The sequence below is a fragment of the Cinclus cinclus genome, chromosome 6, assembly GCF_963662255.1.
Source record: "Cinclus cinclus chromosome 6, bCinCin1.1, whole genome shotgun sequence".
NCBI lineage: Eukaryota > Metazoa > Chordata > Aves > Passeriformes > Cinclidae > Cinclus > Cinclus cinclus.
This window is the reverse complement of record NC_085051.1, coordinates 9,203,092-9,218,696: the sequence shown is the minus strand read 5'-3', so window position 1 is coordinate 9,218,696 and position 15,605 is coordinate 9,203,092. Positions and strand designations below refer to the sequence as shown.

At 61.7% G+C, this 15,605-nt stretch overlaps 2 protein-coding genes across 3 annotated transcripts in view; both read right to left on the bottom strand.

The window, feature by feature from the left end:
• Window positions 1-83: 83 nt before the first annotated feature.
• Window positions 84-7,321, bottom strand: GRK2 (G protein-coupled receptor kinase 2). 2 transcript variants are annotated; one of them, XM_062494158.1, is made up of 21 exons: window positions 7,126-7,321; window positions 6,117-6,193; window positions 5,468-5,541; window positions 5,157-5,258; window positions 4,859-4,933; window positions 4,355-4,416; window positions 4,094-4,145; window positions 3,877-3,968; window positions 3,554-3,653; window positions 3,382-3,460; window positions 3,174-3,304; window positions 2,804-2,898; window positions 2,619-2,726; window positions 2,478-2,544; window positions 2,213-2,313; window positions 2,054-2,120; window positions 1,871-1,966; window positions 1,632-1,794; window positions 1,415-1,551; window positions 1,206-1,316; window positions 84-994 (listed from the first exon to the last, which is right to left on the bottom strand). In XM_062494158.1, exons 1-21 carry the CDS (start codon window positions 7,236-7,238, stop codon window positions 833-835), a joined length of 2,064 nt encoding a protein of 687 aa, XP_062350142.1. In that variant the 5' UTR covers window positions 7,239-7,321; the 3' UTR covers window positions 84-832. The 2 variants fall into 2 exon arrangements, with proteins under 2 accessions (XP_062350142.1, XP_062350141.1); XM_062494157.1 differs by having other exon boundaries at window positions 85-994; window positions 1,206-1,319.
• Window positions 7,322-8,825: 1,504 nt separating this feature from the next.
• KDM2A (lysine demethylase 2A) overlaps window positions 8,826-15,605 on the bottom strand; it is a 33,370-nt gene continuing 26,590 nt past the window's right edge. The window contains exons 15-22 of the mRNA XM_062494279.1: window positions 14,440-14,706; window positions 14,188-14,319; window positions 14,017-14,106; window positions 12,715-13,427; window positions 11,727-11,890; window positions 11,307-11,465; window positions 10,996-11,211; window positions 8,826-10,894 (exon numbers count right to left, since the gene is read on the bottom strand). Coding sequence (XP_062350263.1) covers window positions 10,713-10,894; window positions 10,996-11,211; window positions 11,307-11,465; window positions 11,727-11,890; window positions 12,715-13,427; window positions 14,017-14,106; window positions 14,188-14,319; window positions 14,440-14,706 — 1,923 coding nt within the window. The 3' untranslated portion in view covers window positions 8,826-10,712. The remainder of the gene's footprint in view (window positions 10,895-10,995; window positions 11,212-11,306; window positions 11,466-11,726; window positions 11,891-12,714; window positions 13,428-14,016; window positions 14,107-14,187; window positions 14,320-14,439; window positions 14,707-15,605) is intronic.

Here is a 15,605-nt window from a genome sequence, read left to right as displayed (position 1 = left end):
CTCCGTGCCACCCTCAGCGGGCATGGAGACATCTCTCCACCCTGCAGCGAGGTGGAGCCCGATGTTGTTTTTCTATCTTTTTATTATAAAAACTCTTTAATTTTTTGGCATTCTCACATCTCTGCTCATGAAAACCTCACTCACCCACTGCCCCGGCCCTGCCTGGTGTCCCCCCTGCCCAGTGCCCCCCCAGCCCCGGGAGCAGAGCGACCAGAGACCAATATTTACAGATGCTGCTGGGGACTGGGGGGGCAGGGGACACCCCTAGGCCCACCTGTGGCTGATTTAAGGGGGTCCCACCTACTCCTTCCTCCTCAGGAGGGAGGGCAGGGGGCTGGGGGTGCCCTGGGGAGGGACAGGAGGGGCAGTGGCAGAGCCGGGGGTACAGGGGACCCATGGCACAATATTTACAGGGGTCCCCCAGGGCACACACTCACACACACACACACACACGCGCACACACACACACTCTCTCACACACACACAAAGGGTTGTCACCCACGGGACGGGCACAGCCACACAGGAAGGGGGGGACATGCCAGCTGGGGGTCCCCGCCGGCCCCTTTGGCACACACGGCACTGGGAAGCGGGCAGGAGGGACTGGGGCTGCCTTCATCTGAGCCGGAGGGTTCCTGGAGGACCGGGGGAGCACACCGGGGAGAAGGTGCTGCGGGGCGTCACCGCAGACACACCCCCGGGTGACACCGGCACCGGGCGTGTCCCCCCCCACCCCACCCCTCCCGGGGCACACGGAGAGCGGGGGGGGACACGCGGGAACCCAACCCAATAAATTAGAGGTGGGGCGGGAAGGGGGAAGGGGGAGCGGGAAGGGTCAGAGCCCATTGGGGGAGCGCTGGATGAACGGCACTTTGCTGAGCTCCACCACGGGCGAGCGGGGTTTGTTCTGCATGCGGGGCACCCGCTGCAGCAGCTGCTGCGCCTGGCGCTGCGCATCCCGCAGCTCCTTCCGCCACTGCACCAGCTCGGGGTCGCTCTGCGGGACAGGGAATTGGGTCAGGATGGGGAGGACAGCGCAGGGCACAGGATGGTTGGGCATCCCCAGGGTGCCAGGTCACGTTTTTGGTATTGATGCCCTGGCACGGCTTGAAGCACTAAACACACAGGGCTAGTAGCCAGCAGAGGGGTCGGCTAGCAGGCAGCAGGAGGTGGCCAGCAGCCAGGGGTGGCGTGGGGGACACACTCACGTCGCACTGCAGCACGAACTGCTTGCCCCCGCGGATGCGGAGCAGGATGCACTTGCGCTCCTTCACCTGCGTCTCCTCCACCGAGTCGATCTCCTCCATGGTGAGCAGGGACTGCTGGGGGGACAGGCTCAGCCCAGTCCCTGTGCCCCCACCGGGGTTCCCCCCGGGCGTCCTGCACCCCTCACCCCCCGGCGCCGTGCCCTCCTTACCGGCGACTCGCCCTCCCCGCGCCACTCCAGGCGGTTGGGGAAGAGGTAGAAGTAGCGGCGCTGCCACTGTGTCAGGAAGGGGTTGCCCAGCTTGGCCATGTAGCCGTGCATGATGCAGTCCTTGCCCATGGCGTACTCTGGGATCGCAGGGAGGTGGGATCAGCACCTGGGATGTGGCCAGGGGTGGTTCAGGGTGAGGGTGCCTGGCCCCACTCACCCTCCTCGTGGCCCAGCTGCTTGTTCTTGGCCTTTTTGCGAGCCTCCAGCTTGTCGGTGTCGGCGTTGACGGTGTCGAAGACAGTCTCGGTGACCTCCTGCTGCCAGCGCTCCGAGATGGTGAGCGGGAAGTTGCGGTACAGCTCCTGGTCGCTCTCCAGCAGCTGGGCAGGGTGGGATGCCGGGGTGAGGGGCTGCAGGACACCCCATGCCCCCACGCTCGGCCCCCGTGGCCGGTACCTTGATACCCTTGGTGTCCTCCTCGTCAAAGGAGCCGATGTCGAAGGCATCGGCCGCGTTCACCTCACCACGGGGCGGGACGAGGGGTGGCGGGTACTGCGGGCAGCACGGGGGGGTCAGAGGAGTGACTGCCCACACCTGTGACCCTGTCCCTGTCCCCAGCCGTGGGGACACACTGCTCACCTTCTGCAGGAACACCATCTGCCAGTCCAGGTCCTTGAAGAAGGGCTCTTCCTTCACCTCCTGCGCCCTGTGGAGGGAGGAGGGCGGGTGAGCGTTGCCGCAGGGGGACTGTGCCAGCACATCTTGCCCCATCCCCTGGGGGCCTCGGGGGACACTGACCCTCGCCCCATGCAGCCCAGGCGCCGGTTGACATCCCGCTGCAGCAGCCCCTCGAGCAGGGAACGCAGCTCCGGGGAGAAAGAGTCCGGCAGCTCCACGGCCTGTGGGAGATTCCATAAGCACGCTGGTGAGCAGGCACAGGGACACACGCTGACACAGATGGGCAGAAACATGTGCTCCAGTCAAAGACCAGCCATCCCTGATTCCCTGCATGCCTCCCAGGCCAGTGGGTGCCCATGCCCTACCCCTCAGTGCCCCCACCCACCATGGTGAGGGTCATCCGGTCAATCTCGTGCTTGTCCTTCGTCTTGTGCTGCCGGAACGGGCTGTGCCTGTGGCGCGGAGGGAGAGGGAGCTCAGCAGTGCCCAGCTGCCTCCAGTTGCGCCCAGCTGAGCCCACACTCACCCCCGGAGCAGCTTGAAGAGCATGCAGCCCAGCGAGAACCAGTCGGCGCTGCTGTCGTAGGCCACCCCCTTCTGCAGCACCTCCGGCGCCATGTACCCGTGGGTGCCCCTGGGGAGGGGGCACAGGGGGGTCAGGGGCCGCCCCGGGCGGGGGGGCAGGGCGGGCAGGGGTGTGGGCACACTCACACGCTGGCGTGGGGCTTCTTCTTGGAGAAGTCACAGGCCAAGCCCAAGTCGGAGATGCGGACGTGGCCGAACTCGTCCAGGAGGATGTTTGCAGGCTGCAGAGACACCAAGTGACACCCTGAGCTCCAGAGTGGCCCACGGGTAACAGGGATGGCGAGCCTGGGAAGTTCTGTGGGATTTGGAGCCCCAAAAGTCTCAGGGTGCCCGTGGATTTTGCTTTTGGGGTTTCCATTAGACCCGAGGGTGCCCTCTGGTCTTGGTGAGTGCCCGCAGCATTCTGAGGGCTCCTGCAGGGTTTGTGACACCTGCGGGTGCCCACAGGAGGGGTTTCTAAAGGCCTGGGGATGTCCCTGCAGGTGGGGATGGTCACCTTGAGGTCACGATACACCACAAAGCGGCTGTGCATGTGCTCCAGGCCCAGGATGATCTCGGCCGCATAGAACCTCATCTCTGCTTCCGAGAAGACGCCGTGCTGGGACAGGTGATAGTGCAGGTCCCCCCCTGTGGGGACAGGGACAGGCTGTCATCCGGGGCAGGTGGCTCTGTGCCCTGGGAGTGGCTCAGGGCTGGGGTCTCACCGTTCATGAGGTCAAGGATGAAGCTGAGCTTGTCGGGCGTGTGGAAGGCGTAGGACATGCACACGATGAACGGGCAGTCCTGGCAGGGAGGAGGAGACAATGGGTCACCCTGTCCCTTGTCCCTTGTCCCCTGCCCAGGGGGTGAGGATGACAGGTGACGGTGTCCCCTCACCCCAGTGCTGACGAGGGACAACATGATGCGCTCGTTGAGGGCCAGCGTCTCGCCCTGCTTCATCTTGATGCGCTTCTTGTCCAAGCACTTCATGGCATACCTAAGGAGGGGACACGGAATCCCTGCAGCCACCATGTCCCCACAGCAGGGGCAGCACCCAGCTCCCGCCCACAGCCGTGACCTCCCTGCCACCCCCAAGTGCCTGTAGCCATGACAATATTCCCGTACCCCCCCCCACATGTGTCATCACAGCAACACCACTGGGACGCCCCAGCACCCCAAAACCCCAGGTGGGTCCCTCCATGCCGGAGCATTCCCGTTACATTTTGCCCGTGTCTGCTTTCCGGCAGCCGTAGACCTCCCCGAAGCCGCCGCGGCCGATGATTCGGTGAACGCTGAAATCGTTCATGGTGAGCTGCAGGAGTGAGGAGGAGACTGGCATGAGCCCCCTGCCCCAGTTTTCCCAGGTTGAGGGATACAGAGGCTCCCTGGAAGCACATCCTCCTTCCTGGGAAGTGAGGGGCAGGGATTCCTGCTCACATGGATGTTCAGCTCTACGTTCTTCCACTGGCAGAACCGCGTGAACTTGTCACTGCAAGGAAGAGCAAAGAGGGCAAGAGTGGAGATCCTGGAGAAACAACAGCTCCCTGGATTTGTCTGGAGACAGGAAGCACTCCCCACGACACTTGGGAAAGGAAGAGACCCCAAAGTCTCCAGTGTGGGCACCCCTGGTCCCTCTCTGGGATGGGAGACAGAGGGATGGGACACCCCAACCGGCATGGGAATTTCCTCCCAACTCACCTCTCAATGAATTTCTGGAAGATGCCTCCACGCAGGTTTTGGCAGATCTCCTCAATGTAGGGCTAGGGAGGACACGGGGCTCAGCGCTGGGTCCCCAGGGACACCCAGGTCACCCAATCCCACCATTACTTGGGGTCTCCTCCACCCCTGGGATTTCACATCCCTCCCACGGACACTTCCAGGCCCCCAGGGATGCTTCTGCCACCTCAGTTTCTGGGGACCTCAATATTACCAGCCCTGGGGACCCCTAGGGTGACATCCAGGGTCCCAATCACGTCCCTCTGAGGAATCCCTGCTACCTCCAGCCCCCAGTCTCTCACCACTCCACCAGCAATTCCCCCTCACTCTCAACATTCTGGGGACCCTCTCACCATCCTCCCCATTCCTCCTGGGACTCCTCCCTCCCACTTTCAGGGACTTTGTCACCCCCAGCCTCCTCTAAGGACCAACTCTCTGAGTGCTACAGGTGGCAAGGACCCCTTCCCTGCCCCAGGTGATGCCCACCTGGAAGAGATCTGGGGGCACCTGCTTCTTGCTCAGGCGGCTCTGGACATGCTCCGTGGCGCTCTTGGAGAAGGGCTGTGAGGGGACAGGACTGTGTCACCTCAGGCAGAAGGGACAGCAGCCAGGCAGGGCTGCATGAGGCAGCAATCCACAGAGGAAACCCCATCCAAAGGGATGCGATGTGGGTCCCAGGATGGAGCCTGTGGGGGATTTAGAGCTCCCCCTGAGGACACTGTGGGGACAGTGGGGACACCCCTCCCAGCCTGCTGCCTCACCCCACCCAGTGCCTGGCACTCACGTGGGAGCAGGCCAGCAGCTCCTTCATGATGTAATGGTCAAAGATGTGGCGGCTGCGGGCAGCTCGCTCCTCCTCCGAGTCCAGCTTCTCGTACTTCTTGATCTGGAGAGGGCACAGCTCCAGTGGCACTTGGAATTGTGGCCCCTCTGGGTGCCATGTCCCATGGCAGAGGTTATCCCATCCTCTCATGGTATCTCCCAGCTCCCTGGGCACTGTCACCTCGGGTGGTGCTCTTGGCACCGTGTCCATGGAGGTACCAACCCCGCTCCTGGTGCACACAGGGGATTGTCCCCTGGGTCCCCCTATCTCACCTCCTCGTAAAATTCCATTAGGGGCTTGGCCTCCTCGGCCTGGTTGAAGGCAAAATCCCGGAAAAGCAAGTAGCCTGCAGGGAGAGAGTCACAGTGTGAGAGCTGACAGTCCCCGCAAGCCCAGGCCAAGGGACACAGGGACAGTCCCTGGGCCTTCCCAGCCCTGCTGCCACGCCAGTGCCAGGCTTGGGGAAGCACCAAGCAGGGACCGGTGAGGACTTGGCACGGTGACAGGGTGACAAGGACACGGCTGGCATGGGGAGCAGCACCCTGGGACACCATGGGGCAGTGAAGGGGCTGCTGCGGGGCACAGTGGGGGCAGGGGCACGGGCGGGCACACGGAGCAGGGCGGACGTGCCCGGAAACCGCCGGGGCCAGCAGGAGGAAGTGAGAGGCGCTTCCTGCCCTGGACGGTTAGCGCTGGTGTAGGGGGAAGTGACAGGGCAGGGGACACAGGGTGGGGAACGTGGCGCAGCCCCCCAGCACCCCTGTCCAGCCTGGCCCCACAACCCCCCTGTCGTTCCCTCCTCTCTCTGTCATGGTGGCCACCAGTGCAGCCCCTCAGCCCACCCACACTTGCCCCTATGCTTGTGGGTGCTGGCCCATGTGCCCCCTCACGTCCCCCACAGCCCCCGTGTCCCCATCTCACCAATCTTCTGCGTGAAGATCTTGTCAAACGTCACCTCTCCCCGGTCCTCCAGGTACTTCTGCATGACGCTGCGGATGCTGGGGACACACCAGAGGGGCTCATCTGCGTCCCCTGACGGACCCCTGCTCCCCACCCCTCCTCTCCTTCTCCTCCCGTGTCCCCAAGCCCTGGTGGCATACACATCCTACCATCCTGTGTGTCCCCACCCAAACGTGGCATGTTGCTGGGTGCCAGGATCACAGCGTGTCCCCCGCACTGGGGCCCAAGGGAGGGTGGGGACGGGTGTCCCCCCTAAAAAGCTTCACAGGTGACAGCAGTGAAGGCACAGAGGGGCACCGGGGTCTGGCAGGGGAAGTGGGGACCATGACCCTCTGCACACCTGGGTACAGGTGTGTGTGTGCGTACACATGGGTGCGACACGGCGGTGACAGAGGGCACACACAACTGGGTGGGTCTGCGTGTCTGGCAGGATGTGTGTGTGTCCATGTCCGTGTGTCCGTGTTTGTGTGTCCCTGGGTCAGGCAGGAAGTGTGTGTGTGCGCGTCCATGTCCGTGTGTCTGTCTGTGCAACAGGCATGACGCGTGTGTATCCACATCCGTGTGTGTGTCATATCCGTGTGTGTCCATATCCATGTGTGTCCATGTCCGTGTGTGTGTGTCTATATCCATGTGTCCATATCTGTATGTCCGTAGCTGTGTGCGTGTCCATATCTGTGGGTCCATGTCCGTGTGTCCGTGTCTGTGTGCGTGTCCGTGTCCCTGTGTATCCGTATCTGTGTATGTCCATATCCGTGTGTATCCATATCCCTGTATGTCCATATCCGTGTGTCCACATCCCTGTGTCCGGGCAGCTGTGACCGGCACGCACGTGTACTGGAGGTGTCCGTGACCCGCGGGCCCGTGCGAGAGGTACCGGGAAGGGACAACCAAGGCACCGGGGGTGGCGGTGCCGGGGACGGAGAGACGGACGGACGGACGGACAAGCAGAGGGGCAGCGGCGGGGCCTCACCTGGGCTCGGGCAGGACGATCCTCTTGCTGGCGCGGGCGGCGGGCGCGGCGCGGCTCTTCTCCATGGCCATCAGGTAACTCACGTCCGCCAGCACCGCCTCCAGGTCCGCCATCGTGCCGCGCCGCCGGCCCCGCCGCCGGCGCCGCACCGGCCCCGGCCCGACCCGACCCGACCCGCCGGCCCCGGAACCGGAACCGCGCCCGGAAGCGGAACGGGGCCGGAGAGGAGCCGGGCGGAGGAGCGGGGAGCGGCCGGGAGGGGCTCGGCGGCGCCGGGACGCGGGCGGCGGCAGCGCCCGGAGCGGCGGGAGCGGAGCGCGGAACGGGGCGCGGCCGCACCGGGAGCGGGGCGGGGACAGCGATGCTGGGCGGGGACAGCGCCGGCGCCACGCCCGCCCGGGAGGGGCCGTGACAGCGGCTGTGGCACCGGCGGTGTGTGTGACACCGTGTGTATGGCACTGGATGTGGGCATGCGACACTGTGTGTGTGACACTGTGTGTATGGCACTGGGTGTATGTGTGTGACACTGGGTATTGTGACACTGGGTGTGTGTGTGCCACCAGCTGTGTGTGCCAGCGTGGGGGTGTGACGCCACGGGTGTCACGCCGTCTCTGTGTGTGCCTTTGTGTGTGACACTTTGAGACACCATGGGTGCGTGTGACAGTGGCTGTGTGTGTGACATCGTGTGTGTTGCTCCACACCACACAGTGTGTGACCACATGTGCCATGTGTGGCAGCAGGTGTGACCATGTGCATGTGACACGGCGAGCAGGGTCCGTGTCCCCGGGGCCAGGAGGGGACACCTGGGGGGGACATGCAGGGGGTCGGGGGTGCTGAGATTCGCTTGGCTCTGGTGCATCACTGGGGAGGCACATGGTGGCACTTGAGGACCAGGGCACAGGGAAGGCGGCAGTGGCCTCAGCCACCTGTGGAGGATGATGTCACCTGCCTTGTGCCTCGCCATGCAAATGTCACAGCCCCGCCGCCGCAGGGATCTGGGCCATGACAGCCCTGCAGGATGGGGAACACTAAATGTCACCCTGGTGATCCAGGAATCTACTGGGAGAGGGCAGGTTTCCCAAGAGATGTGGAGGGCAAGAGCCCCTCGGGCCTCTGGAGGACCTGTGGCCCTGGCAGGAGGTGATGAGACCCAGGGACAGCTGCCACCACCCACCAGGTGACAGTGGGGACAACAGGACAGCTGCCACCACCAATGATGCTCTGGTTTCCTCTCAAGCAGCTGAAAGCACAGGGAGGGGACACAGGAGGTGCCAGCCCTGGCCTTGTCCCCTCCACTTCCCTCACAGACAAATGGGCAGAGCTCACACTCATAGACTGTAGTTGGTCTTTTTTTCTTTTTTAATTCCAAAAGTCCACCCCCAAGAAATAAAAATATTTCCCTGGGGAGGCTGGGGTTTCCCCTCCCCTCACAACAGCTCGCCCAGCCTGGTGGTAATATGGTATGAGTGAAAAGCCTCTCTAAAAATCCAGGATGGGAGATGGGAGAAGGCTCAGGAAGCAAAAAACCCCAAAATATAAAAAGGAAAGAAATCCAAACCCATTTGCCAAGTAGGTGCCCACCCTCTGCCCCAGCCAAGAACCTCCAACCCCAGCTGAGAGAGCGCAAGACTTGGTTTGCTTTTACCCTTAATGCTTACATTTAATTTTAAAGCACAAACATCAGAGATGGACTCTAAATCGCCAACAAAAAAATAGATATTTACAATATTTCTCCGGGGAAGGGAGGGAAGGAGGAAGGGAGGGAAAGGGGGATCGAAACGAAACAAAACCACAACCAAACCCTTAAACAAGTGACTTTGCTTGCAGGAGTTGTCTTTAGGGAGCAGGCTGGGTTGGTTTTAAATCACTAAGTGATTTTTTTATTATATATAATTCTCTTTTTTTCTTCCTCGTGGATTTGCACCACGCCGGGGTGGTGAGGAGGGTCGCACGCTGGAGTCTCTGCGGCTGGAGAGGGGGGACACGGCAGGAAGAGGGTGCTGTCCCCGCGGAGGAGGGACCACCTCGCCCCTCTCAACCCCAGCTCTGGAAATTTTTCTTTCGCGTTGCAAAACTCAAAAGGAATCCAAAGGAAAAAGAAAAGCTTCAAATTCTTCCGACGTCTTTCCCGGGAGCCACCGCCGAGAGAGGCCGAAGGCTCCTCCTCTCGCCTGGAGGGGATTTCCTACTCCGAGCCCTCTGGCTCCGCTTCGGCCACACTGCCCCTCGTCCCAGGCACTGCGGGATTGTCCCCTCGTGTCCCCCTGCCGGGGACAGTCCCCGCGGGCCGCCTCTCCTCCTTTATTGCTTCTGAAGCAGCAGGGGGGGTGCGGGCTGCCCCCCGGGGACCCCTGCGGGGCTGGGGACCGGTGGTGGCACGGAGGGGACACCCCGGATTGTGCTATCGGTATGCTGCCAGGGAGAGAGCAGGGTGCTGACACGGGGGGGACGGAGAGGGGGAGCGTCCAGGCTCAGGGACAGGACAGGGAGGGAAATAAAATAGTGACCCAGAAAAAGAAGATTCCAACCTTTTTTTCCTTTTTTTTTCTTGTCTTTTTTTCTTTGTTGTTTTGTGGTTTTTTTGTGTTTTTTTTTTTGTTTGTTGGTTTTTGTTGTTTTTTTTTTTTTTTTTTTAAAGTGCAAAAAGCTCTCTGCTGCCCTAGAGAGAGGTTCTTTGGACCAACCATTCATTGCAAAGGAAAATCGGCAGCGAAAAGGGCGGGGGGGTGGGGAAGGAAGGAGAGGACGATGCCAGTTCGGTCCCGGGCCGCAGAGCAGCCCTCGCCCCTCCGGCCCCAGAGTGCTTCGTGGTGCCGGGAGCTGGGGAGGAAGAGGAGGCAGCTCCTGTCCCCGCCCCGTGCACACTCACCCCTGGCTGATGCTTCCCGAGTCCTCCCTGAGCTCTGGTGTACCTGTGGGTTCTCCCCTACTCCATCCCCTCGGACAGACGAGTTATCCCCCACAGCCCCCGCTCCCGGGAGACCCCACCCACGGGGCTCCTGCCCTGGGTGCCCAAAGAACCGCCCCATGTGTGGGAGGAGGAGGGGGATGGACAGCAGTCCCTGCAGCCAGACGAGGGGAAGGTGGGGAAAGCGCAGGGAAGCGCCGAGCTGGTGGCGGCACAGAGGGGGACGCAGTGTTCTGGCTCTGCTCCCGCTTCCTCGGAGAGACCTCGACCCTCAAGCTTTGTGCTACCGGGGACGTGACAAGTGTTTCAAGGCAAGGAGACAACGGGGAGGAAGGGAAAAGCTGGGGGGAAGAGGGTGCCCCATTTCTCTGCACAGAGGCCTCTGTTACAGCCCCGCCCCGGGAGCGGCCAGCCTCCGGGCCCAGGCTCCCTGCCATGTGCCCGTTCCTCCTCTGGTACTGGCCAGCCTGGCAGGACATCTTCCTCGGCAGAAGTCCCGGGGAAGGAGGAGGAGGAGGAAGGACAGCAGAGCGAGGCCAGCGACGGCCCTGCCTGCCGAGTCAGGTGGGAGGCAGCGGCAGGACACGCAGGGCAAGGGGGGGGGAGGTGGAGGAGCGGCTCTCCGACAGGGGTGGGATGGGCTCTTTTCCTTCTCCTCAGTCTGCCCCGGGGAGGGTCTCTAGCTGATTTTTTGGATCAGCTTCTCGTCGGACAGGCAGTAGAGGCTGTTGATGGACAGGTCCGAGATGAAGTGCTCACAGGCTTTGCGGGTGATCTGTTTGCAACCCCGCAGGTCGATGAGGGTGACGTTGGAGATGCGGCGCAGGTACAGCAAGGCCTGGTCCGTCAGCTTATTGCAGCCTGCGGGCAGAGCACAGGGAGCGTGAGGGGGACACCTCCAGCAGCCAGCACTGGCGGGAGGAACGGGGAAATCAAGGAGGCAGCGGGAGCAGGGCACACACCTGCCATGTTGAGCTCGGTGAGGGAGTTGCGTGTGGAGGAGCCCACGGCGGTGAGCAGGTTGGCCGACTGGTCCGTGAGGTGGTTGCAGTGGCTGAGGTCGAGGCGGGAGAGCAGGGGCATATGGCGGATGATCAGGCGCAGCGTGGCGTCCGTGATGTCCAGCCCGGCGAGCCGGAAGTCGATCATGTTGCGGAGTTTGCTGCGATTGTCCTGACCTGCACGGGCACAGAGAATAAAAGAGTGAACAGACTGCTCTGGAGATCTTCCCTTGTCCAGCCCAGCCAGCCCCAGGGCGGGAGCACTAGCTTACTGGGTTTGTCTGTTGGAGGTGTGAGTAAGTCCCGGATCTGAGGGTCCTTGATTCCTACTGCCCACCGAAGATCGAGGGTCCTGAGAAGGGGGCAGCTGGAGGTACTGAGAGCACAGACCGCGGACCAGGAACAGCCTGCTAGGATGAGGTCTTTCAGGCCTGGCAGAAGGGAGGCAGGTAACAAGTTAGACGGGTTTGGTCGGCTCCCAGGCATCCCAGATCTCCACCATCTTTTTCCAGGCACGTGAGGAAGCGGGTCCCCTCCCTGCCTGGGGTGGGACACTTGATGTGTGATGGGACCCAGGCACTCGGGAGTTCCTAGGCTTGCAGGGTTTCTCTCCCCATGACCCAGCCAGCCCTCAGGGAGACTTGGAGCAGGCTGGGGGCAAAGGAAGGGACCCCTCCCCAGCCCCCACTCACCCGGCAGCCTGTTGACGAGCCACGTAAGCTGTTTTTTTGAGATATTGGTCCAGCTGAGGTCGAGGCTGACCGGCTGCCTTTTGATGATGCCACTCAGTGCCTGGGGGGTGATGGACTTGCACCTGCTCAAGTCTATCTTTGTCCACAATCTCTTGTCACAGCACCTGGGAACAATGACAAGACTTGAAGTTGAGTCCCAAGAGTTCCATGGGATAACAGACAGCCATCAGGCTGCCTGCAGAAGAAGCCCAGCCCTGGAGTGGCCTCAGCCACAGAACAAGGTTATTCCTCCAAACACGGGAGCTTTGCCAAAGGTGTCTGGCCACCCAGCGCAGCCCCAGCAGGGCTTTGCTGCCACAAAATAGAACTCCAAGTTGCAGCAGCAGGCTCTGGGTGTTTCTCCCTATCTTAAGGATCCTTACTCCCAGCAGGCAAAAAACTGTGTGTCCCACCCCACAGCCCCAGCAGAGCTCACTCCTTCGCTAGGAGCAAACACTTCCTCTTCCATGGGAGTTTGTGGACAGCCAGGACCTGATGGCAGATTAGCTGAGCCCCTGAAGGTGCAGGAGAGGGGACACTCCTCTGCCACACCACTGCCACCAGCTGCTGATCAAAGCAGGCAATCCCTGCTGCTCGGCTGTTAGAAACCTCCCAGTTTCCATTCCCGTCTGTTCCCAAGCCCTCCATGCACAGCTGTCCTGATGCCAGCATTGTCTTCAGGCCTGCTGCCCCCCGAGGCACTTCCAGCCAGCAAAGCCATCCCGCCTCAGCCTGCCTTCTCTGCCTGCTGGGAGGTGAGGCAGCAAGGGAGGCCAGGAAGGGCAAGAACCATCAGGGTGATGGGCGAGGGAAAGGCACTGGCACCTCGCAAGGACACAGCCGGGGACAGCTGAGAGGACGGGAGGAAGGCCGAAGGGAACAGCAGAGATGGGTAGACACATGGCAGAGATCCTTCCCCGCCACTCCCTCTGGGTGTCCCCACACTCACCACTTGTACCAGGTTTTGCACACCCGCATGCACTCGCAGAGCTCCCTGCGGGTGAGGTAGCGGAACACGGACATCCAGACCTCGCGCTGGACGCAGCTCTCCTCGCCCTCCTGCACCCGGCCCCCGCGCCCGTTCAGCCGGGCTGCTCCCCCCTCCTCCGCGTTCTCCTCCTCCTCCTCCTCTTCCTCCTCCTCTTCCTCGGCGGCCGCCTCCTCGTCGCCCCCGCTCCGCAGGGGCATCCTGGCAGGCGCGTGGCGCACGACCACGCGCGGCGAATGCTGCAGGTTGGCCGAGGAGGCTGTGATGGCTTGGAGCTTGGGGACGATCGAAGTGCCGTGGACATCTTTGGTGGGGCGCTGGAGCGTCACGGTGAGGTAGGAGCCGTGCAGCTTGGCCTTCTCCACCTCTGACAGCTCCTTCTTGCCGCTGGGGTTGTTCTCCTTCTCCCGCACCATGGTTCTTTCGGTGGCCTGGAGCCGCAGCAGCTGCCGGCGCTTGAAGCGCTCGTCCCGGCTGGCGCTGTGATGGTCGCTGGGCCCGGCCCCTGGGGACGAGCGTGTCACCACCCCACGGGGGGACGCGGGGTCGTGGATCAGCTGCAGCATTGGGGTGGGCGAGTTAGGTGGGGGGGTCAGGGGCTCCTCGCAGCTCCGCAGGGGCCGCAGCACCTTGGCTTGCGCCGTGTCGTCGTCGCTCTCCTCCACCTTCCGCTTCTGCGGGCAATGGGGGTGGCTGGTTAGCAGGAATGAGGCCTGGGGAAGGTTTTTGACTTCTCTTCTTCCCCAGGGAAACACCACTGTGCTGGCAGGACCTGCACCAGCAGCGCCCAGTGAAATCATAGAACAGTTTGGGTTAGATAGGGACACCTTCGACTACATCAGGTTGCTCCAAGCCCAATCCAACCTGGCCATGAACACTTCCAGGGATGGGGCATCCACAGCTCCTTTGGTCAATCTCTCCCAGAGTCTCACCACCCTCACAGCTCAGCTAAGTACCACGAGGACCAGAGTCCACCCACACCAGCAACAATCATTTTCTTAACCCCTTCTCAAAAGGGGTGTCCCTTGAGGTTGGGTCCACTCTGTGCCTAACAGTCCAGTGTCTCTTACAGTGAAATATCTCAGGACTGCATTGAAGCAGGATGTGCCCAGGCTCCCAAGTGCTGCACCCCCATGACTCTCATTCCCACTGGTCACTGCATCCCCCTTCCCCCAGCTCATGCTGGTTGAACACATCCCTGGCAGGATGCAGCAGGAGGGATGGAGGACACATATCCTGCCTTGCCACAGCACAACTGCTCACCTGGCCCTTCTCTGTGTCGTCACCCTGGTAGCATTTGGGACACTCCCAGCAGTTGGGGAGCTCATCGTTGAGCAGCCCTTCCCCATCCATCTGCAATGAGAAGGGGGGTCAGCAGCAGCAGCCCAGCCCCACAGCAGAGCCCCCCCTTTGCCCAGCATGTTCCCTGCTCACCTGCAGACAGCCAGGGTGAACAATCTCGTTGCAGATACAGCACTCCATAAGCTTCTTCTCAAAGTCCTGCGAGTCCTCGTTCTGATCAACCTCCCCGCAAAGTGCACACGTGACCGAGTGAGGCAGCCTGGGCTACAAAGGAAAGCAGGGCTGACACCAGAGCATGGTGGGACAGCCTTCCTCCTTTCCTCCCCTACTACCTGAACCATGGAGAAGCAACAGCTATACCCCAGGAATCCAACCTGGACTCACCGCCAAGCACTGCCGGAGGACACAGGACTGCTTCATGCGGCCAGGCCCACCAAACTTCTTCATGTCCCTGCAGTAATGGCACATGCCACACTCGCCCTGCATGCAGGCCTTGCATTTCCGGCACCGCACCCGCCGCCGCCGGGCACCCGACACGATGGGAGACACCGTGGACCTGACGGGAGTCGGGCGGGGGGCTGGCTTCATGGTGTGTGGCTTGGTGATGGGGATGGTGGGCAGGCGCACCCGCAGCCGGGCCTGGAGCTTGAGCTGGGAACAGGGAGAGAAGGAATGGGGTAAGGAGAGGGAAGCGCTGTGTTCTGCTGGGATCTGGAAGGCTCTGATCCCTGGATCTGGAACTACGACTCCAGGTAATGTGCCACAGAGCAGCTCTGCTCCCTCAGCGCTCTGCAGCCAAAGGTGCCTGGATCAGCGCTGACCTGGCAGCTTCTCATAGAGCACGCTCCCTAATCCCTCACACCACCCCACATCAAGAGCTCCCCTCCCTCTCAGCTCCTGTTAGGGCTCAAATGGGCCTGGAAGGGGCTGCTGAGTCCCAAAAGCATCCCACAACATCCACGCTTTCCTAGGGAGGCAAGGAATTTACAAGGTCCACACCCAGGCTGTCCTCTCTGTGTCATTCTGCTAAGTGCACAAGGGGACAGCTCTGGTGGCTCTTTCCTGAGCTTGAGGCACACTGGGAACACCCACACCTTCCTTGTTTACAGTGCAGGTAGGACAACACAGCTCTCCAGCTGTCACTCTGCATCCCATCAGCCCTCACAGGAAAGCTGCTGGCTGCAGCATCCTTCTGGGACTGGCCATGCTGGGAGGTGCACCACAGCTGATGGGCTTGGGAAAGGGCAGGCTCCCAAGGATAGGGCTGGGGATATGCCAAGCCTCTGAGTGCTGCACCCAAAGCATGCACACATCTCCAGCTCACTTCTCCCAGAAAAGCTGCCCGTGATGCTTGTGCTGCACAAGGATCATGCTGGATACCCAGGGAAGGGAAGGTAAAGACAGGCACCTCCCAAGGGCAATCCGAGAGGCTTGTCTCCAGGCTCTCAAATGGGGTGTTACCCACCCTTCCCATGAGGATCCTGCTCTTCCCATAGCCTGCCTGTGAGCCCATCTCGTGGCAGGAAGGAAGAAGTGATCTCTGGGAACCA

Bases quoted from the DNA above. Each gene is read 5' to 3' on its own strand.
- GRK2 (XM_062494157.1), bottom strand. From the start codon at position 7,238: ATGGCGGACCTGGAGGCGGTGCTGGCGGACGTGAGTTACCTGATGGCC. The intron at 4,146-4,354 runs GTGAGTTGGGAG...TCTTCCTTGCAG, and splicing joins TTCCAGAAATTCATTGAGAG to TGACAAGTTCACGCGGTTCT. The intron at 1,795-1,870 runs GTACCGGCCACG...CACCCTGCCCAG, and splicing joins AGGACACCAAGGGTATCAAG to CTGCTGGAGAGCGACCAGGA.